The sequence below is a fragment of the Mustela nivalis genome, assembly GCF_964662115.1.
Source record: "Mustela nivalis genome assembly, chromosome: 6".
NCBI lineage: Eukaryota > Metazoa > Chordata > Mammalia > Carnivora > Mustelidae > Mustela > Mustela nivalis.
Genome location: NC_139025.1, coordinates 15487824 through 15515736, shown reverse-complemented (window position 1 = coordinate 15515736; position 27913 = coordinate 15487824). Strand labels below are relative to the sequence as shown.

The 27913-nt window shown below is 52.6% G+C and overlaps 1 protein-coding gene across 1 annotated transcript in view; it reads left to right on the top strand.

Annotated features, from left to right (window-relative positions):
- LTBP2 (latent transforming growth factor beta binding protein 2) overlaps positions 1-27913 on the top strand; it is a 102539-nt gene that overhangs the window by 42409 nt on the left and 32217 nt on the right. The window contains exons 4-10 of the mRNA XM_082733373.1: positions 7125-7315; positions 9359-9529; positions 10074-10280; positions 11081-11358; positions 12419-12521; positions 23681-23755; positions 26872-26994. Of these exons, the coding sequence (XP_082589499.1) occupies positions 7125-7315; positions 9359-9529; positions 10074-10280; positions 11081-11358; positions 12419-12521; positions 23681-23755; positions 26872-26994 (1148 nt within the window). The remainder of the gene's footprint in view (positions 1-7124; positions 7316-9358; positions 9530-10073; positions 10281-11080; positions 11359-12418; positions 12522-23680; positions 23756-26871; positions 26995-27913) is intronic.

Here is a 27913-nt window from a genome sequence, read left to right as displayed (position 1 = left end):
TTTTTCCACTTTTCAGTATGTCTTGGAGAGCTTTTCTGTAGATGTAAAGAAGCCGCTTCTCTCGGTTTCGAGGGCGTATGACTCCATCCTGTGGATATATCCTAGTTTGTTTAACCAATCTCCTACTGGAGGACATTTATCTTGTTTCTATTCCTTACAAAATATTTTGCTACTACAGAATAGTGTTGCTATGAATAATCTTGTTCATCCATCATTTTGGACATTCCCAAGTGTTTTAGGTCAGACTCCCCTAGAGGTGGAGCTGGGACGAGGCTTCCAGTGTGTGATTTATTGGGGGATGGACAAGGAAGGGAAGCAGAATGGGAAAGTGGAAAGAGCAAGGATTGATCCCAAAGAAATCAAGGCAAGGCGTGACTGAAGATGGAGCTTGCAGAATTGTACCCCCTGGAGGCAAGGGGCCAGGCTTGGGAAGGTCTTGTCTTGGCAGACATTGGTGATGGGCAGGGCTTGTCAGGTGGTTGCCCTCAAATCCCCTAGAGAAAGACTCCCATGCAGCCGGTGGGAAGCACACCAGCTACAAAGGGGACTGGGGCAGGGTGGCTACAGTTGCCTACATGGCAGCTCTGTCTGCAGCAACATCTTGGAGCTAGAACTGTCAGAGCAAAGCATCGATGCACTCAGTGGGGCGAGACATTGCCAAATTGCTCTCCTAAGGGCTGTATAAGTTCAGGTACCTGCAGCAACGTTTGAGAGTGCCTGTTTCAGTACAATCTCGCCAGATTAGTCTGTTATTAAACTTTTGAATTTTTGCTCATCTAATGGATTAAAAATACTATCTCAGAGTAGTTTTCATGAGCACATCCCAGAATGAGCATATCTTCAGGGCGCCTGGGTGGCTCAGTCAGGTGGGCACCTCATTCTTGGTTTCCGCTCAGGTCATGATCTCAGTGTCCTGGCTTCAGGCTCGGTGACCAGTAGGGAGCCCACTTCAGATTCTTTCTCCCTCCCTCCCCTTCCTCTTTGCTCCTCCCCCTGCTCACACTCTCTTTTGCTCTCTCTCGCTCTCTAAAATAAGTAAATAAATAAAGTCTTTAAAAAAAAAAAGAATAAGCATGTTTTCATGTGCTTAGGAAACATTTGTATTTTTTTTCCTGTGAAAAAGGCCCATGCTTCCCCCTTCCAGGGGTTGTCTTATAATATTTTCCTTTTTTTTTTTTTTTAAGATTTTCTTTATTTATTTGACAGACAGAGATCACAAGTAGGCAGAGAGGCAGGCAGAGAGAGAGGAGGAAGCAGGCTCCCCGCTGAGCAGAGAGCCCGGTGGGGGCAGCCACTGTTTACAGATCCCAGGACCCTGGGATCATGACCTGAGCCAAAGATAGAGGCTTTAACCCATTGAGTCACCCAGGCGCCCCAATCTTATAATATTTTTCTTAGCTGGAATGTCTTCCTCTTCATTTTGGACTATGGAAACCCTACCCCTCTCTTAAGCCCCAGCTCAGATGCTGTGGTCTTTCTGACATATGAATTCCTGTAGCTCTGTTAGCCATCATGTCCACTTTGGGTCCAACTTATTTGTACACATTTACCATGCTTTTCCTGAACCTCACTCTCCTCATCTATAAAATGGAGCTGCTGTGGAAAAGAGATTTATTTTTATTATGAAATGACACAGGTTTACTGTAAAAATGTTTTACTGAAAAAAATTCCAAAAATGTAGAAACAGGGGCAGCCACTGTTTACAGATCCTTCCAGATCTTTCCTGTGCCTGTATAAATATCTATAGGGGGAAAGAGAAGTTTCTCTTAAGACACAAACCTGGAAGCATACTGTCCATGTTATTCTGCAACTTACTTGCACTATACAATAAAATAATGTGGTTAAGATGATGCATTTAAAGCATCTGGCTTGGGGCACCTGGGTGGCTCAGTCTGTTAGGCATCTGCCTTTGACTTATGTCACGATCCCAGGGTCCTGGGATCAAGCCCGCATGGGGTTCCCTGCTCAGCGGGGAGTCTGCTAGTCTTTCTCTCCCTCTGGTCCTCCCCCCTGCCTGCTCACATGCTCTCCCACTCATTCACTCTCCCTTTCTCTCAAATAAATAAAATCTATACAAATAAAAGATAAAAAAAAAAGTATCTGGCTCTGTCCTCAATAGACGTAGCTCTAATTATTCTATGCACTGTGCAGTGAGGCTTTTAAACTTTCTTTTAGCAGCAAAAGCCTCTACAAACAAAACAGTATTTGGAAGACCAATTTGTAAAGTAGATAGGTGGACCCTCCAGGCCCAGGGGGCACTTGGACAGGGTGGAGGGCAGAGTGCCTCTCACCCATTTATCTCCGCAGTTGCTTTTGAAAACCGGGGTTTAAATATATTTTCAGGATGGCAGAATGTGGGCACAGCACAAGGAACTGAGTGACATCCTTGTGGGTCTGCACTGTTTGGGCAGTTTTCACTTAGACCCAAAGATCCCAGCCAGCAGGGACAGGAAGTTTGTTGTTTGTTTGTTTTTCTCTTCTCCCAAATTGGTCAAAAGAGCCCCCAAAGCCCTCAGACGAGAGCAGATTGTAGATCAGTGGTTTTCCTCTTGGTTTGGTGCCAGCCTGTCATGATTTTTTTTCACTGGTCCATGAAGATATGAAGAAAATAGTCAATGTGGTGAGGTTTCCATGAAGTTAGGATTGTTCAAATGTTTCTTTTGGGCATTGAAACGTCTTTTCTTCCATGGAATTATGGGGGTAATAAATGGTAGGGGTGTGTGTGTGTGTGTGTGAATTTCTTACTTACCTAAACAAAAGTTTGGCAACTTTATGTTGTTCCCCTACATTTGTTTCAAAATTTTCCTGATCCACACGATCCTAATGTCTAGAGACAGCTGTTGCTGCTTCGCCAGGACTTGACTGGAACAATCCCAGAGAGATAGCAAATTCTCTTCTTGTGCCAGGAACGTCCAAGAACCACTTTCGTTGATGAAACCAAAGCAGCTCTTCCAAGGCTGAGTAGATGGAGCCTCTGCTATGGGGGGCTGTGGTCCAAGAAAGTCTCCTCCATGAAGGTCTTGCTTGCTTCTGTTGTTACCACTCTTGTCCTTAAGGGGGCACTGCTTCTTTAGACCACCCTGGGCCCAACTTGGCGCCACACCCTTTCCTTGATGTCCCCCACCCCCAGCTGACCTGAGACTAGGATGTGCAGGCAACTGGGCTCTTGCTAAAGGCTTGTGAATCACTTAAGGGAAATGAGCGCAAAGATAGCACAAAGCCAGACTACGGGGCTTACAAACTCCACAGTTTGCAATGTGCACCCCATCCCAGCTGCCTATGGCCTTCTAGGTGCTGATGGCACAGGCAACCAGCTAGAGACCCCCTCCTTGCATTGGGGGCCTCCCCACCCAACTCTAAGGACTGAGCTGGAGCTTTGGAGGGAGATGGGGGTTGCCTTACAGGGTAATTTTGGTAGAAGAGGTAGAAACTCTCAAAGAACTGGAGCTTCCTCCTTTACTCGGCTGTAAGCCCCTCGGACAAGGCAGAACTTTTGATTTCTGTCATTTAACCTCAAATCCCCATCCCAGCTGTAGATGACAGTGGATTGGATTCAGGAGGCTCCGGTTGTTAAAAATGTGTGGACACCAGATTGAGCACTGGGCCTTTTACATACAAGGATGCTTGGACAGTATAACAAAGTGTTTTGGGGAATCTTTCATTCCCCTTAGATGAAGAAGAATTTTCAGTGGCTTGTCTGAACTGCATCTAGCACTTCTTTTGTTGTCATTCATGCGGTTTTAAAATTCTGGCATATTTTTCAACTTAGGACTATTTACTTACATTTGCAAAGTAATCACATGGCCTCGCTCTTGCTCTTAGTCCTCTCTCCGGCCCCATGACGTGGCTTCGCTCTTCCCACTTTTACTAACAGGATTCTGAAGCTCAGAGGAGCTTCATGACTTGCTCAGGCCATCCAGCTAGAAGAGGACGAACTGACATTTGCCTAGCCGAATCCTGTTCCCTTGGGTTGGTACAGCCAGGTCCTATCTACAACTAGGGAACATAGGAGTTTCTTTGTTGGCGGTGGCTTTTTTCTTCCCTGCAACATTAACCACTGGCCTTAGGATTTAAACTTGGGAATCTTGGGGCCATCAGCACTGAGTTCTGTTAGAGAAACAAGTGACAGCAGTGACCACAAAGACAACAAACTACCAAGAAAGAAGCCTTTGAGTTTCCATCTTGACCCAACTGGGGAGATCTTCGTTGGTCAAGTTCAAAAAGTGCAGAACTGGGCAGAACATGAGCTACTCCCTTCATCTTTCTAGGGTGGTTTGCGATGCTGGCACTAAGCTGAGCCATGGCCCCAGCCTGGTGCCAGAAAGAGGGGTCTCCCACCACCCACCAGTTCCCCCCAAACCCCCGCTCTCGGGCACACTCTGGGAAGCTCTGGAAAGGACTTTGTTCTCTGCTCCAGCTGGTTGTGCTGATCTATTCCTGGAAATGAGCAGGTGCCTGAGGTTTGGGCTCTCAATTCTGGCCCATTACAGGTCCCAGAACTCTCAAGTGGCTGATCGGTCCTCTCTCCCACTCCAGACCCCAAACTCAGGAAGCAGGGTGAGGCGTGGTTGGGGCCTATCAGGGTAAGGATTTGCTGCTGGTGACCCTGGAAGGAAGAGCAGCATTAAAGCCTATGGGAGGGGCGCCTGGGTGGCTCAGTGGGTTAAGCCGCTGCCTTGGGGTCAGGTCATGATCTCAGGGTCCGGGAATCGAGTCCCGCATCGGGCTCTCTGCTCAGCAGGGAGCCTGCTTCCTCCTCTCTCTCTCTGCCTGCCTCTCTGCCTACTTGTGATTTCTCTCTGTCAAATAAATAAATAAAATCTTAAAAAAAAAAAATATTTAAAGCCTATGGGAGGTGCCGCTGGGTGGCTCAGGTCATGATCCCAGGATCCTGGGACTAAGTCCCATGTCAGGCTTCTTGCTCAGCAGGGAGCCTGCTTCTCCCTCTCCCTCTGCCTGCTACTCCCCCTGCTAGTGCTCTCTCCATCTCTGTCAAATAAATAAATAAAATCTTTAAAAAAAAAAAAAAAGCCTATGGGAGCCAAGCTCTGAGTAAAGGGGCCTCAGGGAGGGCTAAACACTGCCTAGGGAAGTACTGGGGTACCCATGACTGACATCTCTCCTGATTTGGCTTCTGCCAGGAAAGGATAAGAGGAAGCTTGCTCCTGGCCTAGGCACCAGGGTCAACAGAGCTGGAGTAGAGACAGCAGAAGGAGAGGGGCCCACACCTATCCCACTTGGGCAAGAATTCAGTGGAAAGGCTGGGGTTGGGACCTACTGGGAGAAGGAGGGACCTACTGGGGGAAGGAGCACCCTCCTGACCTGAGCGGATACTCCTAGGCTGAGCTTCTGTCGCAGGCTCTGTTAGGGGGCACAGGAGTCAGGATGCTCTGGGTTGGAATCGCAGGGCCCTGATTTACTGGTTGTCTAACTTTGAGCCAGGAACTGCTCCCTCAGCTTCACTGTCCACAATGCGCTCCCACTCGCTGCAGTGCAGACACCGTCATATACAGTGGTCCGTGGTACACTGTGAAGTGACAGGATATTGACCATGGAGGCGACCTCGTAGAGTGGCCTGATGATAAGCCCACGAATAACACCTTCAAATTCATGAGACAGTTCAAATAGTTAAGATATCAAAGGATGGGGGCGCCTGGGTGACTCAGTAGGTTAAGCCTCTACCTTCCGCTCAGGTCATGATCTCAGGGTCTTGGGATTGAGCCCCGCTTCGGCTCTCTGCTCAGCAGGAAGCCGGCTTCCCCTCCCCCACCACCCGCCTCTCTGCCTACGTGTGATCTCTGTCAAACAAGTAAATAAAAACTTAAAAAAAAAAAAAAGATATCAAAGGATGTGAGAAAGAAAGTTTCCAAAGTGGTAAATAGATACATGAAGACCATTTCAGCTCAGAAATAATAAAGAAAGGAGAGAAAAGGCAACAGTGAACTATCATTTTATACTTATTCAACTAGAGATGTATAAAAAATTTGTTAATACATTAGGATGTTGAGGTTGCGCTCTGAGTGGTACATTTATACATTTTGATACAACCTTTCAAAAAACAGTGCACCATTGTGTACCTAGAGCCATAAATGTTTATAACCTTTTCCTTATACCCTTCAATATGGTCATTCTAGTCTGTAGAATTCATTCTAAAAGAATAATCCTCCTTAAATGTGTATTTTAAGTATTTTTCAAAAATACAAAATAATATAATGAATCCCCCATTTACTAAAGGAATATTTTCACAGAAGGAAAAAAAGCTGTACTTAGGTGGACGTAAGTATGTCTGCTGTTAAAAATTAAAAACAATCTATGTAACAGGCAAATGTCTGAATAAATTGTGATTTGTCTTCAGCTAGACTCTCATCTGAATTGAGATGATAAATGTGAAAACTGGGGTTAAATGAAGTATAATCTAATGTTAAGTGAAAAATCAGGGTTTAAGCTGTGTCTACACGGGATGACAATAGGGTACGAACATGTATGTGAGCAAAGGTTGAATGGAAACGTGCAGAGTGTTCGCTCCGTGGGGCAGGGGGATGACGAAGGAGGTTTTTTTCCTTGAAAATTGTTATATTATTTTTACAATGAAAAGAAATGAGTGGGAGAGTCCAGGCCCTGCCCCCGGACCAATCTGTGAATGAGTATTAGTTGGGCACCATTTCCACAGGTAATTTGTGTTAAGGGTTGAATTAAGAAGTGGCAGGGGATCAGCTTGGGGGCAGGACTCAGTTTGGGGGCAGAGGTTGGTCCCTCAGAGTCTCAAAGACACTCAGAATGTCAGAGTCACACGGGATGGGTCTCACACCTTCCTTTTATGGTCACGGGCCCCAGAGGCCCAGAGAAGCTGTGACTTGCCCAGGATAACCCAGCAAATGGCTGGCTATTCCACACAGGCGATAGTCATTCTCACAGAACCAACTGGCGGGCCTTACCTCGCTCCCCCTACCTCAGGGCACCTCCGCAGCCCTGAGCCACTGTGCAGGGGTAGAGAGAAGGCAGCCACACAGAGGGCAGTCTCCTAGTACGGAGGCCGGGGGGGGGGTAGGCGGCCCGAGGGGGACAGAGGACCCAGCAACGCTGCTTCTAGGCAGTCAACCCCTGTTCTACGATTATCTCCACAGGACCCTGAGTGGGCTCAGCCAGACCCAGGCCTCCCAGCGGCACGTGGGCTTGTCCCGGACTGTCCGGCTTTACCCAACCACCGCAGCCAGCGGTCAGCTCACCTCCAACGCCCTGCCCGCAGGGCCAGGCCTTGAGCGGAGGGATGGCGCCCAGCAGGCAGCGTATCTGGACCACCCGTCATCCCCCTGGGGTAAGGTGACCCTGTCTCAGGGTCCTAGAGGAGCAGGGCATCTCAATCTCTGGCCGTCTTGTCCCCATGTTTGCTTCCCCTCCACTCTCATGGATGGGCGGAGTTCGCCTGTCCCTCATCCTCTCAGCCCATCAACCCGCAGTCGCCAAGTGCCTGCCTTGTGCCAGGCTGCAAGGGTCCCAAACCAGCTGAGGGGGGACCTTGCCTCTGTCACACATCCTGCCTTTGCTTCCTTCACAACCAGCCACGAACCTCACCTCCCTGACCCTGCTCCTTTCACGGCTTCCTTCCTGCAACCCGAGGCCCTCCTGAACCTGCCTGGGCAGTTTCTTCCTTAGCACCCACAGCGGGGCCTCGGCTCTCCAGAGGAGACAACGGAGCATCCCTGTGGGTTCATGCATTGGCACATTCTGGTCATTGCCCAGCAGTCCTTTTCTTTGTGCCCGCTCCCTCTCTGTCTCTGTCTGTTTGTCTGTCTCTCTCCCTTCCTCTTGTCCCTCAGAGCAGCGACTCCAAGCTGCCCCCACGTCCCATCCCCCCAGAACATGGACACGCCTGCCACACCTTGGAGAGATCCTCACCTTCCTATACATCTGCCCCATGGTGCACACCACTCCCTCACCTAAACCCTTGCCTGAGCCCACCTTCTTTCTTTTCTTTCCATGTTAAACGCTGAGGTGAATTTCACCTAAAATTAACCATTTTTAAAGTGTACACATCAGTGATTTTTAGTGTATTCATGATTTTGTGCAACTGCTATCACTATCTGATTCTAGAACATTGTCATCCCTCCCCAGAGAAACCCTGTACCCATAAAGCCTCCTTCCCCCTCCCCCAAACTCCGGGCCCCATTAACCTGCTTTGTCTCTAGAGATTTGCTTACTGTCGACGTGTCCTAACAGAACCTGCACAATAAGTGGCCTTTTGTGTCTGCTGTAACTTAGTATCATGTTTTCGAGGTTTATCCCTGTCAGTACTCATTCCTTTCTGTAGTCCATGACTTCCTCTCTTGCCATCTTGAAAAGGGAGTGTCCCGCGTCTTGATTCCTCTAGAACACTAGACCATCCCTTGTCCAACCCCCACAGCTCTGTCCTCCCTCTTCAGCCTGCCCCATCCCCCCAGAACATCAGCAGATACACTTGGTTCTGGCTACCATTCTCACACACACTTGCACGCACGCACACACACACACACACACACACACACACTCTTCCCTCCTCAAGGCCTCTCCCTCTGGCTTCCCGCCCGGGGCTCCCCACACTGAATGAATACCCCTCCTTTGTATTTCCACTGCCGCCACCTGGTTACAGAAGCAGCTTGCGTGGCTGCGGTGCCCTCCCAGCTGGTGTCCCTGCCTCCCCGTGCCCCTGCCCACTGCAGCAGGGAGGGCACCGGTCCCCCCACGCGTCCTCTTTGATCTCTCACTGAAAGCTTTCAAAGGCTTCCCACTACTGACCCACTAGAGTGCCCGTCCTTGTTCCGGCAACGGGGGCGCTCCACAGCCAGACTCTAGTCGTTCGTTCTCGTAGGCTCTGTCTTCCTCCCTTTCTCTTCGAAATCTCCTCTCTGGCAAGTCACAGCCATGGTCAGTTTTCTGCCCTCTGGTTCTAAGCCCAGCTGCGGCACTTGCTAGCTGTGTGATGTGGGGCAACCCAACCTTCTCTGGGCCTCAGTTTCCTTAACTGTAAAATAGATATCAGATTGGATATGGGAACATAGTCAACAGTTAGCCATTGTAACCTACAAAAAGAGCAATATCTAAAGAGTCAGCCTACAAGAGTACTCCCCCAAGAAGGGTAAGAGTGAAGGTGCACAAAGACAAGCTTAGTGGTTGCACGTTGGCACCCCTCGATACATGCTGGACCATGACCTTCGCGAGCTGGTACCCTGTCCCCCACCATAAGACCTTGCTTCCAGTAGGTACTTAGCAAATGCCCTTGGGATGGATTCACCCCTGACCCCACGGGCCTTCTAACCAGCCTCTGGAGGTCACAGCTGTGCCTCTCAGCCCTGCCCCCTGGACCCAAGCCCTCTCTCTGCAGGGCTGAACCTCACTGAGAAAATCAAGAAGATCAAGATCGTCTTCACTCCCACCATCTGCAAGCAGACCTGTGCCCATGGACACTGTTCCAACAGCTGTGAGCGTGGCGACACCACCACCCTGTATAGCCAGGGAGGTCACGGGCATGACCCCAAGTCTGGCTTCCGCATCTGTGAGTCCCTCCCCCGCTCAGGGGGTTCCCAGTCCCTGGGGAGGGAGTGGGTAGACAGGGTGGCCAGAGGGACAGGCCCAGTCTTGGGCAGGAGCCCAGAACTTCTGCAGAAAGGAAGCCTGCTACTCTCACACTGTGGCTTCCGTGAGTTGTCCCCAGTCACACAGAATGTTGAGGCCTCTCCCAGCTCTGTGATGGCCTAGCTGTGTGACTCTAGGCAAGTCCCCTAACCCACCTGAATCCATGGTTCCTCCATGGAGAAGTGAAGGATTTAGCAGTGCCCCAACCCTCCTGTCCCCCAGGTTATTGTGAGGTCCCAGGACTGCATGAAACGGCCCTTTAGGAAGGCAAGGGCTGGCTATTATCTACCCTTCCTCACTCCCAGCCTCCTGGAAAGTCCCTACATTTCAGGGTGTGCTGGGCTCCCCAGGCCATCCAGATGGGAGTTCCTGCTCCCCCTGCTTCCTCGTGGTCACTCGCTGGCCCTGTGCAGGGCACTGCTGTGTTCTTCTACCCACCAGTCACCTTGAGATCGCTGTTGTAGATTTCTGCCAGATCCCCTGCCTGAACGGAGGCCGCTGCATCGGCCGGGACGAGTGCTGGTGTCCCACCAATGCCACCGGGAAGTTCTGCCACCTGCCCTCTCCAAAGTTGGACACGGGGTCTCTGCAGAGGGGGTCCCGCAATGGGGTCCTGCAAGAAGGCCCCTTGAGGCAGTCTACCTTCACTTTGCCTCTCTCCAACCAGCTGGGTGAGTGTGGGGCTGGGGGCTGCCCTGGGTCACAGGGGGTGCCGGCTTCTTTGGGAAGTAGCCACCATTCAGACCTCCCTCCTTCGCTGCCCCCCCCCCCGGTGGCAATTTCATCTCCTAAACTTCCCTTCGCCCTTCCTCCCAATTCATCAATATTTTTTTTTTGTCCTTGCCCCCTACTGGGTGCTACGGATGAGATTTTTTTTTTAAAGTATAAAGGCGGTTTCCTGCCTTCAGGGAAGCCTCAGCCCTGGACGAGAGAGCAGGGCTGGGTAGGAAGGAGAACACGATCATAGAAAACATGTCATTTCCCAGGTGCCAAGTAAAGGGCACCAAGAATACAGACTTCCCTAGGAGGTCAGGGGCTGGAGGGCCCCCCAGCTGTCCTCCGGAAGGCTGAGAGGAGGAGGTGGGCTTCAGTTGGCCTTAATGGGTGGCTAGCCTTTGACTAAGCAGAGAGCGTGGGAAGGGGATCCTGCGCACAGGGACCAGGGTGAGCCACGGGGTGAATGTGGGGCCCTGCTGTGTCCATCGGGCCAGAGTTCAAGGATGGTACAGGATCGTGGCAGGAGGTAGAATCGATAACTAGTTTGGAGGTTGAGCATGAAGGCCCTTCTTTGGAAGGTGCAGTGGGAGGGAGTCTGTGTTCCATCCTGTCCTCACGGGGTAGCTGTTCTGGGATTGAATAGAGTGGAGAGATGGAGGGACAACCTGGGGGAGACATAGAGAACCAGGGGTGCTGGGCCCTCTTCAGAAGGTGGGGCCCTGTTGCCCGGCTCTGACCCAGCCCCTGTGCCCAGCCTCCGTGAACCCCTCCTTGGTGAAGGTGCATATCCACCACCCGCCGGAGGCCTCTGTGCAGGTCCATCAGGTGGCTCGGGTGCGGGGCGAGGCCCCAGAGGAGAACAGCGTGGAGACCAGATCCTCGCCCTGGCTCCCCGCCAGCCCCCGCCACAGCCACTGGGACAGCAACAGCATCCCCGCACGGTCTGGAGAGGTCCCCCAGCCACGGCCCCCAGCAGCACCCAGGCCTCCGGGACGGCTGGGCCGCTGCTATCTGAGCTCTGTGAACGGACAGGTGAGAATGCATCCTCTACCTCAGCCCTCTGGGCTTCCAGAATAGTCAGTGACTGCCCCTCACTCTGCCCCTTCTCTCTGCTCCTCATCCTTACGAAATGAATGTCTGCCGAGTCTTCTATTCCCCGTGTGGAAAATGCAGAGCATAAAATTGTGTGACCGAGGGGATGCCTCCTTACCATCTGGGATCCACTGGACACCTGTCAGTTCCAGACATGCCAAAGAGGCCCCAAAAGGGTCCCCCTCTAGAAGGGCACCAGCATCGCTGCCCCCAGTAAACCCTGGCCTGTCCTGAAGCAGAGCCTTGGCCTTCCGGCACACGGACAGTAGGGATATTAGAACAGACGAGAGAGAGTATGGTATTCAGTTGAGACTGGGGGTCACAGAGATGTGAAATTAGAAAAAGCAGATTAAACCCTAAAGCCTTGGGGGTAAAAGATGAGATACTCCACCCCCCTGGAGCCATCCATAGTCAGTGATGGGAAATCAGGGGAGTTTTTCTGAGTCTAGGCACCTAAAAATAAGGGCTAAGCCAGACCTCAGATGGCTTTTGTTGGAGTTGCATATTGGTGTTTCCAGAAACCCCTCCTGAGGTTAAGGAACTGGAGGAGGTAGCGAGTGGCCAAGGAATAAGGACTCTGAGTCCCCAGATCCTCCCCGGCTCTCAGTTTGCAGTGTCCCTGAGCCTACATCCTGTTCATGGGGAAGACTTGCATCGTGGGTGACCCCGTAGTTCTGTGGAGTTTGATGGAGGAAAGCCCATCCTTTGGGGCCCTCTGTGGGCTGGGGACATGGAGGGGGACAGCTTGTAGACCTGCACGAAGCAGATCTTTCCTTATCTGGGTGTGCCTGCCCCCCACATTTAGGGTTTGATGGAATGGACTACAGGTTTTCGGCTTCCTTCCGGGGTACCCCCTGACTCTCTCCTCTCCTCCCTTGGATGAGGCATCCCTGTAGCAGGACGTTGGGGTTGAGCTCTCACCTTGGGTTTTCCTGGGATGGCTCTGTGCATAGCAGGGAAGGGAACAGGGTGTGATAGGTGTCCATGGCCTCTTTTCCAGTGTGCCAACCCCTTGCTGGAGCTGACTGCCCAAGAGGACTGCTGTGGCAGTGTGGGAGCTTTCTGGGGGGTGACCTCATGTGCCCCATGTCCACCCAGACCAGGTGAGTGCTAGGTGCCAGAGTGCAGGGTTTGGGGTGAAGTTTTCCTAAGGCCTGGGCTCTGCTTCATCTCCCACCAGGGTCTCAGAGGCCAGGCAGGGAGAACAGGCTGGCAAACTGGGCAGGCTTTCCAGATGTGCTCTGAGGGTGCTTCAGGCTGGTGGCTACCGCCCCTGACAGCTCAGATGGCTCGGGCCCAGGTGCAGCCTGGGCTCTCTGTTCTCTCTGATTGCCTGGGAGGGGTTCTTCTCTCATTCCAGTTGTTCCTGCTCAAATTAGGGATCTCATCCCATGCTGGGCCCCTTCTACATATCCCCCTGCCCAGGCTTCAGGGTCCCAGTGGTCTGGATTTAGTGACTCAGTGCTTCCCCGGTCCTCTCCCTGGAGGGGCCTCCAGGCTACCTCCTCGCCTCCTCACCTCCTGTTTCCTCACCCAGTCAGGGCTGGAGGTCTGTCCCAGAGGGTCCTCTGCCTTGGGATATGGGAAACCCAGTGTCCCGCCCTTTTCTGAATGGTGGGAAAAGCCTACGTTTATCCATTCATTCATTCGCTCCTTCATTCATTTATTCGGCAAATATTAACCAGGTGCCTTGTGTGTGCCAAGCACTGAGGATTTATTTGGGAGTCAGCAAAATGCCCGTTCACGCTGCTCCCCTAGGTCTCGATCTTACGGTTGGAAGGTGGGTATGAGGGTCTGCGCCTGAGTACGGCTTCTGCCCGCTCAGCGTGTCTTCTCCCTCCTGGCCCCACTCCTGGGGCCTGGGCCCGGGGCCTGGCTTGGATTACTTTTTCCTGTCAACAGTCGACTTGGTGAGTTGGCTCTTTGTAGGGGGCCTGGCCTGGCGCCCAAAGGTGGGAGGGACAGGGCTATTCCTAACTTCAGACTTGGTTGTGGTTAAAAATAAGCGCGGACGGTTTTGCAGCGTGCTGGGGCTTTGGGTGAAGCCTTGGAAGCTAGCAGTAAGCTTCCAGACTTGAGCACCCAACGCGGAGCAGGTCCCGGGCCCAGTTCTGCGGGCTGACCTCGGCTCTGTGCCGTCTCCAGTCTGTAGGGTGGAGATGGTCATAGAAAGGGTTGTGGAGACCGCGGGGCTGCTGTGGCCAATAGATGAGGCATGTGCTTAGCATTCGGGCAGTAAACAGAAGCTGTGATTGGTATTGCTGCAAAGTAGCCCTCCTTGAAGGGAAATGGTGGGTGGGGGGGCTACGGGGGTGCAGGAGAGGGCCTTGAACTGCTCAGTATCTCCCCCTGCAGGCCAGAGTTGTCCCACCACTTTCCTTTCCCCGCTCTTTCCCTTCTTCCTCCTGGTTAGGCGTACCCTTGAGACTTTCACATCCCACATTCCATTCAGTCCACGGATATTTACATTAACGAATTACCCATTTGAAGTGCTCCTGGTGTGCAGGCCCAGGAAGGACAGTGGAGACTGGGGAAGTAGTGCCTCCTTTCTCCAAGCTTGGGGGCTTGGGGTGGGGAGGGCCTCAAGGGGGGCGTATACAGATAGCACTAAGTAGACAAATGCCAAATGCTGTGTAAACACAGCAGAACCAGGAACACAGAGAGGTCCTATAGCACCTTTTTACAAATTAGAGGAAGGTGCCACTTCCTTTGTTCAAAACAGTCTTTACAAATAAATATCTGAGATGCCAGCGATTCTCTGAGATGTGGTGCTTTTGTGCAGTGGACAACCTGCACATCTGTTCGCTGTGGGGTAGTGGATCCTAGCTCAAATTTGTGGATCAGGGAAAGCTTCTTATTGGGGGGGGGGGGGCATCCGGGATGAGATCTAAAGGATTATTAGAGGAGGCCAAAGAGAAGGGGAAGAGCTTAACCACCCAAGGAAATCACAGATGCAGGTAAGACCAGGAGGGTGAGGGACTCTTCCTGGAGTACAGCACACCCAAGGCTGTGCCCTCACCTCCGCCCTGTCCCAGTTAGTGACTCCCCACCCCCCTCCCCTCTGTGTTCAGGACATCTCAGCAAGCCGGGCACCAGGGTGTAAACCCTGGAATGTCAAGCATTCCAGCACACTGAGCAAGAAATCACAAAGACCGGGGAATGTAAACACTTACAACACGTTACAGTGCAGCTGGGCATTGTATAGAGAAAGGTCAAGACACCATGAACCTTGTTTGTGTTGATAACGTGCCAGATACCTAGCTCTGTGCCTGAGCCTAGGGCCGGGGGTTGGGGATGTATCTCTAAGTAGGCATGACAAGCAAGCTACCGTGCAAGAGTCAGAGGAAGAAAAGGTGAGCTGCTGGGGTGGCTTTGGGAATGGTTGGCAAGGCAGGCAGGACTTCTGGGTTCTAGAACATTCCCAGGCTTGGTGGCTTTGCCCCTCTGAGCCTCTAAGTCTCCTCTGATGAAATAAGGCTGTGTCCTTCAGGAAAGGGCTTTGTCATCCCCAACAAGCTCATCTGGCAGAATTGGGAAGGAAGAGAGTAATAAAGCCAGCAGCTAGGGAACTATGTAACTTCATGGCTTCCCCTAAGTCACTTTTTTGACCCTAAGTCAGTCTGCTTTTGAGGGTCCAGACCCAACTATCAAAGAAGGCCCCTGCAGAACGATGCTATTTCTGATGAAGAAAGGGACTGCCTTGAAGTCTCATTTACATGGCACAGACATATCTCTTTTCTTCTGGAAAAAATTGTCCAGTGCTCTCTTTCTTATGGAGATGGCTCAAGGAGTCAAGTCAGGTCCGCCTCTGATTCCCTCCCTTCTTTCTCCATTCACTCTGGGTCACGGATGCCGCTGACCTTCCAGGACTCGCCTGAGCCCCATCTTCCTGATCCTCAGGAGTTTTCAGGGCCTCTGTCAGGGTCCAAAGAGTGCACAGCAATCAAAGCCACTTTGATTGAGGCCACATTTTAGAGTTTTTGTCTGAGAAAGACAGACATCTGGGTTGACTGGAAAGTTGGCTGCTGCCCCATCTGGCTTGGCACAGGCTGTGTCAACCCCCGGGCCCCTTCGCGGGGGCAGGCGGGGCTGGCACCCTGCTCTCAGCCCGCAGTGGTGGCCTCCAGCTGTTCCCCACGAGATCTTCTGTCCGTCTGCCTGGCATGGGATGAGGTCACCTCCAAACCCAGCCCCTTCCTCTCCCTCCAGGGACCGCTGCTTCTCTTGCTCCGCCCTTTCAAGGAGCTCTGCATCTTTCCCTCTTAAAAACAACAATGGCCACCTCTTGCTGAACTTCCGCACTATGACGGCTCCCCACCAGCCCGATCCCATGAAATTATCACAACCATGTGCAAGCTAAGCGTCTTTATCCCCACTTGACAAATGAAGAAGATGAACCTCAGAGAGGACTGAGCAACTTGTCCAAGGTCACACAACAGGGCAGGGGAGCAAAGCTTCAAACCAGTGTGTCTCACTTTCAGCTGACTGGGGAGACTTGAGCCTACCCAAAGACAACAAACACCAGGACCTCAGACACACAGTTCACAGCCAGGAGGGGGCCGCCTGGGGTCGTGTTTCATGAACTACATGTGCATGAAGGACAACAACCCTCAAGAAGATGGGGCTTGGCTATAGGCAGGCAGCAACCTGCAGCTCAGACCTGAGAGTTCACAGATGTGCTGGACGAATTGTCCCAGGGCGGAGCCAGTAGGCTTGTTCCGTGTGGTTCTGGAAGACTAAAGCTAATGTGAGGGTGTTTCTGGTGAGCAGAACTCAACTCGAAACTGAGCACAAGGAGCTTACTTAAAGACCGCAGCTTATTAAAACCCCAGAAGGACTTTGCTCCCCACCAGGGCGAGGATGCCTGCCGAGAATGGTTTGTAGAAGGAGCTGGAAAGGGTATTGAATTTTGAGGGAATGGAGGTTCATATGTATGTGTCTGAAAATGTGCTGGAAACCCTCAGTAGAAAGCAAGCTTTGGTTTGCCTTGGTTTTGCCAGTGCCCTTGCCCACAGGACCGTTTCCTGTGAGGCCAGCCCCTGCCCAGGGGGTGCGTGTGAGGAGATGCAGGCAGCCGACAAGATTTGGAGCAGGGAGCATAGGGCAAGTCCCAGCAGCGACACTGTTTTCTTCACCATCGCTGTTAGCAGCCGTGTGCCAGGCACCATGCTAAGTGCTTCCTCGTTCCACTGCGTCCTTACCACGTCTCTGGGGGTTGGGTGTGACCGTCTTCATCTTCGGGTGAAGAAGTTGTGTCTACGTGATCTGAGACCCCGGCCTCTAACTGGCCTGAGATCTGTCTCCGAAGCTGTTGCTTGCCCACTTGGCTTGGGGAATCTTCTCCGCTAGAGGACCCCGGCTTAGGGAACAGCTGTGCTGGGGTGGGGCTCCTGTTCTCCAGGACTCTGGCTAAGACGCCAGTCTCCTGCCCTCAAGAGATGGGATTTTTCAGATTTACAATTGTTGGGCTGAAGAAAAGTAGTGTCTCTTTGGCTCAGGGATGTTCTGAGAGCTTCTTCCAAGGGACTTGAGGCCTCCAGGGAATTGTGCCTCAGCTCAAGTCAGTGCCCTCCTTACCCAGGATGGGGGTCACCAACACGTGGCATGTTTGGCCCGGAGAGGTCCATGGAGGGCTGCGGAGGGGTTGTCTGGAGTGACACCTGTCTGAGCCAAGGGTCTGACCAGACCCCTCTCCACCTGACTGCTTGTGGTGACCAAGACACTCACTTCGGCTTTCATGCTGCCCCCAGGGAAGCAGTCAACTTTGGGTGGGATTTCCACAATCCTGGGTTGGCAAGGGATTAGGGGCAGGGGGTGGGGGGGTCCATTAGGACTTTACCAAGCAGGAAAATCTGGAATCATGAACCTTATAATAATCACCAATATGCAACAAGGATCGTGCTCAGAGTTTTGCAGGCTTTTTTACTGTTCACGGTAGCCCCCAAGAAGGAATTGTCACCTACCTTTTACTGATAAGAAAACAGAGAGGTTAAGTAACTTGCCCAAGTGTCTCTAGCCAGTGAGGGGCAGCAGCCTGCCTGCTAGCCTTGAAACTGTGTTGCTGGAAGGAAGGAGTGAGGAGTGAGAGAGGGAGGAAGGAAGGAAGGAAGGAGAAATGAAGGGAAGGGAAGCAAGAAGCAGGAAGTAAGTCTTAGGGAGCATCTATAGGGACCCCCAGGCATGGGGCTAGCTTCAGTCTGACCTTGATTATTTCTCAGTGAAGTTGACCTTCACAACCTGTGAAACTGAGTTTCTGTCCCCACTTTCACTGAGGAAAATGTTAAGACTGACAGAGGTTAAGAAACGTGCTTTGGGTCACACAAGTAGAGCGGAGCCAGGAATGCGATGGGGTCTGGCTGCCCCAGAACCCACACTCCTTCCACTGCTCTGGGGGGGCTAGAAGGTTTTTTGCTGCTTACTGGCCCCCCTCCCCAGAGGTTTACACATCTAGGTTCAGCTCCAGTCCGCTCACATGCCCCGGTGCATTGAGCTTAGCCTCATCCGGGTTGTGTGTGTTTCTGTCTGTCTGTCTGTCTGTCTTCTGGCAGAGAGATGTGTGGCAGGGTACCCTCCAGAGCTCCCTGCTGGGGCCATCTGTCATCACAGGCTGAGATCAGCATGGCTTGTAAACAGCCCCGTGGCCAGACATATGTCTCCACCATTTCTTCCCCGAACTCTCTTGTAGAGTCAGGGCCAAAACTGTCTCCAGGAATTAGTTTGTCCTGGATGAGGCCTCCTTGGGAGTCCCGGCAGACAACGGGGAGAGTCCACAGGGCAGGCTCAGGCCACAGCCAGGGGCCCCTCCACTTCCTTCCCCGGTGTGTGAACTAGTCTGGGTGCAGCAGTAAGGGGACAGGGCTGGGGTCAGGGACCAGAGAACCTGAGGTTCTGGCCCACGTGGCCATGTTTCTGTACCAGGAAAGGTGCACACGTCTGCCCCACAGGCTTCGCGGGCATTCTGTGATGCTCAGACTCCTTGGAGTTGGGGGTGATCCCAGCTGACCCCTCGGCCGCTGCTCAGCCTTTCTCAGGCCTGAGAGGCCCAACTGCAAGGTCGCTGGCAGCTCTCCACGTGTCTCTTCAAAGCACCCATGGGAAACACAGCTTCAACCACTCCTTCTAGATCCACTTCTGTCTTCTTCCCAACCCCCATGTCCTCCTTGTGTCAGCTCAGGGGCCATGAGAGGTGGCAGGTTCTGCCCCATTGTCTTCATTCTTTCTGCTTGGCACTCCAGTGGTAGACCTTGTGGGGCATTTTCCCAGCTTCTAATAGTCCTCTGGCCATCTCTGACCATCAGTCCTCCTGCCCATCTCCTGACCTCCTCCTGGGTATCCCTGCTTTTGCTTTTCCCATTTGCTCTCCTGATCTCATGTTAAAACAATGAGATCAGTTGCTTGAGCAGCTGTCTCGGCTCAGGTCATGATCCCGGCGTCCTGGGATCGAGTCCCACATCAGGCTCCTTGCTCCGCAGGGAGCCTGCTTCTCCCTCTGAATCTGCCTGCCACTCTGTCTGCCTGTGCTCGTTCTCTCTCTCTCTCTGACAAATAAATAAAATCTTTAAAAAAAAAAAAAAAAAACAAGGGAAGAGAAGTTCCCCAAAAGGGTAATCTACTCCCTGATGGGCACAGGTATCCTGTAGCCTGCAGACCCTCAGATTCTTGCCTGGACAACTCCTGAGGCTTGGCATGAGTTCTTTCATTTATGTATTTGGAGACAAGAGAAAGGAGTGGTTCAGAATCTATCCTCTGGGGGCAGACTGCCCAGGTTCATAATCCCAGCTCCATCCACCAGCTGGGAGACCTTGGGCATGTTTCCTAACCACTCTGTGCCTCTCTCTCCAGGAGAGAGGGATCTGAGGAAGTCCTGGGGTGGCTAGGCTGTCTGCCTGGGGGGTGCCAGGCCCAAAGGGGATTTCTGGCCCATGGATAAAGTGCTTGGACCAGGCAAAAGGGCAGCCTTCTGACCCAGCCCAAGGTCAGACTCCCCTGGGAGCAAAGAGGCCTAGTAGACAGGATGGTGGGTGTGGAGAGGTTTTGCCCTTGGAGGGTACAGTGAGCCATTCATATCTAAATTGTCCCTAGGGCCCTCTCCTCCTGGCAGGTTTCCCAGTGCACAGGGTTAAAGTTATTCTGTTTGCTCCTCCATAAAGTGGGGGAAATATTAGTAAGTCCCTTCGAGGACTATTATAAGGATTAAATAAGCTGATACGTGAAAGGACTTTAGAGTAGAGTCTAGCACATAGTAAGTGCTATCTTAGCGTTTACTCTTATTATTCAGTCCGGTTTAATTGTGGGCCACTAGGGGCACCTGAGTGGCTCAGTCCATTGAGCATCTGACTTTCCATCTCAGCTCAGGTCTTGAGCTCAGGTCTTGATCTCAGGGTCATGAGTTCAAGTCTCACACTGGGCTTACCAAAAAAATATGATTGAGTGCTTATAGTGTGCCACATGCTGTGCTGGGCTCTAGAGATGTAGCAATGATGAAGACAAGGTTCCTGTCTTCATGGAGCTGACCCTTTCCCAGGGGAGATGGACCAGCGAACAGACCATCATAATGCAGCATTTTAAGTGCCATGGCGAGGAAAGGCCTGAGCGTGTTGGGAGGGCTTGGGAGGTGACCTAGTGAGCGTGGGTGGCAAGGGCTGTGGCATCGGTCCCCCCAGCTACCTGCTGTGAATCACACAGCTCGAGGCTGCCAGGAGCACGCCTGGGACGGAGGGTGGGTGCTGAGTTCTACGCGAGCCAAGGTTCTCCTTCCACAAGGCTGTCTGGACTTCAGCCTGCTGTCCCCGGATGAGCCTGAAGCTGACTTTTCCAGATTGGACACTGCACTTGGTCTCCCAGAAGCTGGCAGGTGGCCTCTGGGAGGTGCAGAGCAGGGTCCGAGGGCCTTCTTTGGGATCCAGTAGGGGTTGCTGGCAAAATGGGAATTTCATCCAGGACAGTGGCTTTGAAATTTATTCCTGTTTCCCTCCTGCCATCATGGTGCCGCCCTGGCCTCCGGCCCCTTCTCTCTCACCTGCCTTCAGCAGAGCGACAGGCAAGGGATGTGGCCTCTGCTGCCAGAGGCTGGGGTTCCACCCCCTACTGGCCCCCTCTGAGCTTCACTTTCCTAGTCTGGACAATGCGGATAATGATCCCGGCCTTGCAGGATGGTTGTGTGGGAAGCAAACAGGATAATGTGGACCAAGGGCCTCATGACTCCATCCAGATGTTCCCTTGTCACTGCTCGCCGACCCCTTGGCATCAGCCTCCCATTATCCTTTCCCACCTTCTGCTCCTCATGTTTGCAGGCTGCATCGAATCAGCTTGCTTTCTGAGTTTCCCCAATGTCCCTGCACTCTTGCCTCCTTCCCGCCCTCAACTGATGCCCCCAGGCCCCATGCCAGGGGCTCTCCCTTTTCCCAGCCTCACTCCCCTCCTTCCATCTCGACGTCAGGATGTTCAGAATCCTCATTTACCCCCCGCCAGGCTGGAGCCTAATCTCCCCATGGGGGAACGACAGGCAAAGCTGGAGTGAGACTGTCGTCCATAGAGGGAAAAGGTATTACAAATTCAACTGACATTTTTTTAATGTAAAAAAAAAAAAAAAAATGAAGGGGCTCCTGGGTGTCTCAGTTGGTTGAGCAATTGCCTTAGGCTTGGGTCATGATTCTGGGGATCCCGGGATCAAGTCCCACATCAAGCTCCCAGCTCCATGGGGAGTCTGCTTCTCCCTCTGACCTTCTCTCCTCTCATGCTCTCTCTCTTTCTCTCTCTCTGTCAAATAAATAAATAAAATCTTTTAAAAAATACTTAAAAATCTTAAATGAAGCTTTAAAAAAATGAAGAAGCCTCACTAACTTACAATCTCACTTGGTCTGTATGTCAGACTCAAATGTCACGTCTGACATGTGGCGTGTCCTCAGGGAAGAGCAGGGCTCCAAGAAAACATGGCACCTCCTCGTGTTTGTCTCTGGAATGAATGCATCCCCTACGACAGTGCCCGGCTTATGGGGTTTTTCAATCATGTTGTCAAGTTTGAAGGAAAACAACCCTCTCCAAGTGGAAAAGTGACTCTAAAAAAATTCCTGCAAAGAAACAGAATTCGAAATAATACTAATTACATCACTGCAAGTGATCACTTTTAAAATGTGACGCTGCCCCTTCTCCCCTCACCTGTAATCAATTCTCAGATAAAAATAATGAGGGACTCTCAGGTGTGACCCACAACGATCAAGAAGGCTGTATGGAATACGGTGTCTACATAACAGACTTTTCCCCAAGTCTATAACGTGCTGGGAACTAGCAGCTGACGATAGAGCGAAGCCGTCTGGATCAGAAAAACATTTAGACAAGACCAAGATGTTCAACCTTTGCCGTACAATTGTATGAAAGCATAGGTCTCTCTAACGTACGCCGCGGTATTTGCAAGAGTCCATTTCAACAATGAAATAGATGAAGAACTATCCTCTTGTAAAGATACTGCTAAGGGAAGGATGAACCACAAGTCGTATATTTGCAACAATAAATGACTTCTTCAATAACAATGAGTTATTGGAGTGAAAGGGAATCCAGATGAGGACAGAGAGGTGGGGGGCGCTGCACAGGAAGTCCCGTCACCACAGCCCATGATCAGAGGCGAGCCACCACCACGAGGAAGGCAAAGTCAGAAGACAGATTTCTAGAGAATTCATCACGCGGTTCACTTTATGAAACAAGACCTTTCAAGTAGAATGGGCTCTTAATGGAACATTGTGTCAGAAGAGTGTCTGTGCAAATCCCTGTACTCCTTTAGAATTGCTGGCTATTAGCCAAGAAATGGTCAGACTTGTAGATGAACTGTTCTTTTTTTTTTTTTTTAAGATTTTATTTATTTGTCAGAGAGAGAGAGGGAGCACAAGCAGTGGAAGCGGCAGGCGGAGAAGGCAGAGGGAGAAGCAGGCTCCCTGCTGAGCAAGAAGCCTGCCCGTGGGGCTAGATCCCAGGACCCTGGGATAATGACCTGAGCTGAAGGTAGCCGCTTAACCCACTGAGGTGTCCTGAGGAGCTATTCTTTAAAAACTCACTCACACACACACACACACACACACACACACACACACACAGATGGCTGTCCACATCTGCTGCTCTTTCCTGTGATGACAGATGGCTGTCAGGACTCTGCTACCTGCTAGAGCTTTTCAAGGAAAGAAAAGAAAAAGAAAAAACCCTTCAAAGCATTCCTCAGGAGGCTGACGTGCTAGTCCTCTCTCCAAAGTAATAGAGACGTTTCCCTGTTTTTAAGTCAATAGGTTTTTCTTTTTCAAACAATTTTTTTCCCCTCTTTAAAGTACAGTGGAATGTTGTGAAATCAAGGTAGGATGCGAAAGCGGCCCCAGAATCTGAGCCTTATTTCCTTGTTGGTCAATCTGGAGTCAAACATCTGGTGGGTTTGGTCTGCCCTTAAGAGTGGGCAGGCGGCTGGGCGCGGCTGGGCGACAGGAAGAGCCTTTTGAAAGTGGCTGTTTGGAAACAGTTCCCGGTTCCATCGTGTTGGGATTTGTTGCTGTAAACCAAGTCCATTTGCACATTTAAAAAACTTGACAACTGGCATTTTCCAATGTGTTTTACATTTTTAAGAACAACTAGCCAGCCTCGGGGGAGATGGAAAGTTACCCGCCACACAGTTGGTGAGAGGGAGTGAAAACCTAAGAGCCTGGTTTTCTACGACGGGCCATGGACTGTGAGTTTCTTCCATCTTGAGCTGAGATAACTTGTCAGCTATGGCAGCAGTAAAACCGAGGAGCAAAATGAACTGAACTTAGGACTAGACTGTGACTTGTTGCATCTGTTTGTTTAAAAACTAAGAAAACAACTATAGTTACGGAAAATGGAACCATGAGCAGAAACTGGGTGTCGGGCACGAGGGACCTCTCGGTCACTATTTTTTGTAACTTCCTACAGAGGTGTAATTACTTCAAAACCAAAATACTAAATAAATAAATATATGAGACTGGTTTCATTCCACTGGAATGTACAACGTTTACTTGCTCTGTATGTTATAACCATATACGAGACCTATAGTCGCTGAGTGACGTTTCTTGGAGGAACGAAGTGGGTTAAGAGTAACCTGGTGAGAGCCGGGGAAGGGATTGTAGCCAAGGGGACACAGCTCCCCACAGGAATGACTTGGGGGTTCAGGGCCTCACAGCTGTGCAGTCGGTGGCACCCCACGTTCAGCATGGGTGACGGGGAGCCCAAGGGCCTTGCAGTGAGATCTGTCTTTATCTTTACTCCTCAGCCTCCCCAGTGATCGAAAATGGCCAGCTGGAGTGTCCCCAAGGGTACAAGAGACTGAATCTCACTCACTGCCAAGGTAAGGGTGACCCGGGGCCAGAGCTGGGCTTGGGGTGGGGGGAGGGAGGGGGTTGGATAATGAAGGCCTGAGGATGCCAGGACACTCCCCCACCCCCCCACCCAGACAGAAGGAGTGGTGGCACTGAGTGGTCTTCACTGGGCACCTCTAAGCCCCGGCTTCTGGGAGTTGGGGCTACTGGTTCCAGGGGCCTCAGGAAGTTGTGGGGATTATGAGAGAGCAAACCAGAAAGGGCCTGGGAGCTGAGCCCGTCCCTCTTCCCGTCTCCACCTGCCCCCACTGGACCTGAGGCAGGTGCATCTCTGGAACTGTGGGGTCTGTATGTGCGTGTGCGGGTGCTGTCCCAGTCCCCACATCCCCTCACCTCCTCGGCCAGTCTCCTTGGCATGGGAGGACTTGGAATCAGGATCTAGTCAGCCTGAGTTGATGGGGACCTCTGGGGACTCCCCCCAACAAATCACCTCCCACAGCCAGGAGCGGGGGGAGGGAAGGTACAGGTGGAGGAAAAAGGGGACCAGAAAGCACGGACCTTGGCCAGGATGGCCTGGCTGACAGGCTGTTAACCAACTGAGGTCTTGGACACTCTGCATTTCAGAGGGGCAAGGCTCAGAGGCACCTTGGGACAGAGGGATAGAAGCCAGGCTCAGCTACGGCTTTGTCACTATGGGGAATTCCAGTGGGGATGGTGCGTAGGCCCAGGATGACTGGGGCGTCCAGAAACCCTCACTGAGGGGCAGCTGCTGCCACTGAGCAGCTCAGGCTCAGAGCAGGCAGCCCCTGTAGGCTGCGGGCCTGGCAGTAGGAGAGATGAGTAGAGCCTCCCCCGGGGAGGCTCCTGGGGCTGGCAGAGGTCAGTGGGGAGCTGAGGTGGCTTCCCCATTGGACAACTGGATACGGTGCTGTCTGTATGGCTTACTTGAAATGAAGCTGGGTTAGAGACAGGACATTGACCCAGATGGCCTCCTACCGCACCCTTCCCCCTGGAGGCTTCTCCAGGAGAGAGGGATCTGAGGAAGTCCTGGGGTGGCTAGGCTGTCTGCCTGCGGGGTGCCAGGCCCAAAGGGGATTTCTGGCCCATGGATAAAGCTTGGAGCAGGCAAAAGGGCAGCCTTCTGACCCAGCCCAAGGTCAGACTCCCCTGGGGGCAAAGAGGCCCAGTAGACAGGATGGTGGGTGTGGAGAGGTCTTTAGTTTTGCCCTTGGATGGGACAGTAGGGCCATTCATATCTAAACTGTCCCTAGGGCCCTCTCCTCCTGGCAGGTTTCCCAGTGCACAGGGTTAAAGTTATTCCCAGGATCTCAAAAGAGCTCTCGGTCCTCCCTCCATTGAGCCCCAAGGGATACAGGAAGCCAAAGGGCCCACCCCCAGGAGCAGCCCCCCCCCCCCGGCCCTTTAAACCTCCCCCCTTCCCATGTCTCCATATCTGGGAGGGGACCTGCTCACCTCTACACCCACATGCGTCACCTCCTCTCTGTCTCCGTCCTTCGCTCCTGCCACCGGCCGAGCTGGGGCTGTTGTCAGGAACTGCGTGTGTTGGGCTGGGTGTTAGCACCCAGCAACAGACAAACATGGCTGCCCCCGGTGAATATAGGCGCTTAAGCAATTACACACCATGGGAGAAGTGCTCTTGCTAGGAAGAGGCCCTGGGTGCCGTGGCATGGCATGGTGGGCGCCCCTTCCCAGACCGGGAGGGTAGGAGAAGAGCTTCAGGTGACGGCTGACCGGGGTGTGAAGAGTGACTCGAGGTGACCAGCTGAAGGAGATGCAGGCATTCCCCTGAGGAGCACACGCAAAGGAAGGGTTGGGCGAGCGGGAGGTCAGCCTGTGTGGCCACAGGAGACAACACAGACATCCCAGGGCTTCATCAGAGCCGCCTGCGCCCCCACAGGCTCTGCGGAAATGGGGGGAAGGGCACTGGATACCGGGCGAGGGCTTAGGAGCCCCTCCAGGAGGCAAGTCAGATTTAGAGCCAGCGCTCTGGCCACAGTCCGGAGGCAAATGGGCCTGTTCCCGTGCCCAGAGCTCGGTGGCATTTCCCCAGGCACCTCCCTCCCAACAGGGTGTCCTGCCAGAGAACAGTTGGGCCATCTTCTAGCCCCTTCATTCCATGCTCAGGGCCACTTTCCCTGAAGCCTATGGGTGAGCAGGTGACTCTGGTGACGGGGTCGCTGTGTCTAGTGTCCTGGCCCTGGAGGTGGGGGGCTCCTCCCAAATCTTCCCCCCTCACCATCATCCGCAAAGGCACCATCACCAAGACTTTCAGGAGCTTAGAATGTGAGGGTTGAGATTTCCCCTTGGCAGGAAGAAGGAAATGCTTTTGAGATCACAAAGGATGCCATTGTCACTCCCTTGTTTGAAGAACAGCACAAGCATCCATTGGTCTCGGAGGCTGTGTGTGGCCTGCCCAAGGCTTCTCGGCCTCCTGGAAACATGCCCTCCAGACCCTCTGGCCCTCCGCGCTTGCCTCCACCCTCCTGCCTCCCGTCCTTGACGGGCTCCCTCGAGCCCACTGCTCACAGTGGACATGGTCCCGAGATCTGGGGTCCAGGGGAGAGGCTGGAGAGGCCCTCCAGGAAGTCTGAGGAGGAAGGACGGAGCAGATGGTTCTCCCCACTCCAACCCAAAGTGTCTCCTTATCTGCTCCCCCCGTTTGCACCCCCGCACGCCCCTCACTAGCTGAGCGACTTCGGGCAAGTTACTCCTGGACCCTGTTTCCTCATCTATAAAATGAAGCCACGGGGACCTGCTTGATAAAATTGTCGGTAAGAACCCAATGAGGTACCACGTGCCCCGCACGTGGTATGGTGCCTGGCCGGTGATAGGCACTCAAGAAACAGTAGCTCTTGACATTACGATCATTATTACCAGTGAGCGGAATCAAGTGATTTGCAATTATCGTCTTGTCTTCTTCTCCTAACAAGACCATCTGGTAGTTACAAATAAAAAGTCCCCATTTTATGAATGAGGAAACTGAGGCACGGAGAGTGGGACCACACTTAATAGATGGCAGCTCTCTTATTGTTGTCCCTTTGGGAAGTTCTATACCTTGGGCCCTCCCCTCCCCAAGGCCTGGGTGGGGGGAGCAGGCTCTCCCTCACCTCCTCCAACCCCGCAGATATCAACGAGTGCCTGAGCCTGGGTGTGTGCAAGGACTCGGAGTGCGTGAACACCAGAGGCAGCTACCTGTGCACCTGCGGGCCTGGCCTCATGCTGGACCCGTCCAGGAGCCGCTGCGTGTGTAAGTGTCGGCGGGGACCGGAGGTGGGGGACACTGGGAGGCGAGATGGGATCCTGAGGGTCCGCCGGCCAGGCCCAGAGCAGTCACTTCCCCCAGGCCTCATCCCCAGACCAGGGTCTGTGTCTCAACCCAGTACAAAGTGTAGAGTGTATAGTGTACCCAGTGTATAAAAACCAAACCCCCCTGTTGGAGAGGAGACAGCTAACACTTCGGTTTGGGTTTTTGGCCTGTCTTTGGGGGCTTTGCAGTTTGGGATTTTCTACTTCTGTTTTTTCCCTAATCCGTTCTGTTCCCTCTGCGGCCTCATTACCTTGGGGAGATTGTTGTACTTGCTGCAATGTCAGGCCAAGCCGTGGCTGCCTCTTCCGGGCCTGAGTCTGGCAGCCTGATCACGGAACTGCGGACAGGCCTTCCTGAAAGGGCCTGTCTATGGCACGTCCCATGCTGCCCCCTGACCCCCAGGCCTTTCCACAAACCCAGGGTCCCTCGTAGCTCTGAATGTGTCCACATCCATGAATACACACGTGTCTCTGGTCATATCAGCACCGTGTCTGTGTGTGTGTGCACACACACTGTGTGCCTGTGTGTGTGCATGTGTGTACCCCCAGGAAGCTGTTTCCAGCAGCCTCTGTGGTTTCCCGCTGGAAGAGGCCCCGGCTGGGAGCGCCCCCAGAGAGCAGAGCTGACGCCACAGCCCAGACGGCTCTCCTTGGGCAAGGAGGCCTGACCAGAACTGAATAAAACCAGTCCTGACTGGCATCTGTGACGGGGCAGCCCAGGTCAGGTTGCTCCCCAGCTCTGCAGAGCTCCCCGAGGCTAGCCAGGCCCTCAGTCCACAAACCACCAGGTAACTAGGTCTGGGGAGGCCACAGGACGAGCAAGACTCCAGCGCCACCCAGAAGGAGCGTCCCGTGTGACA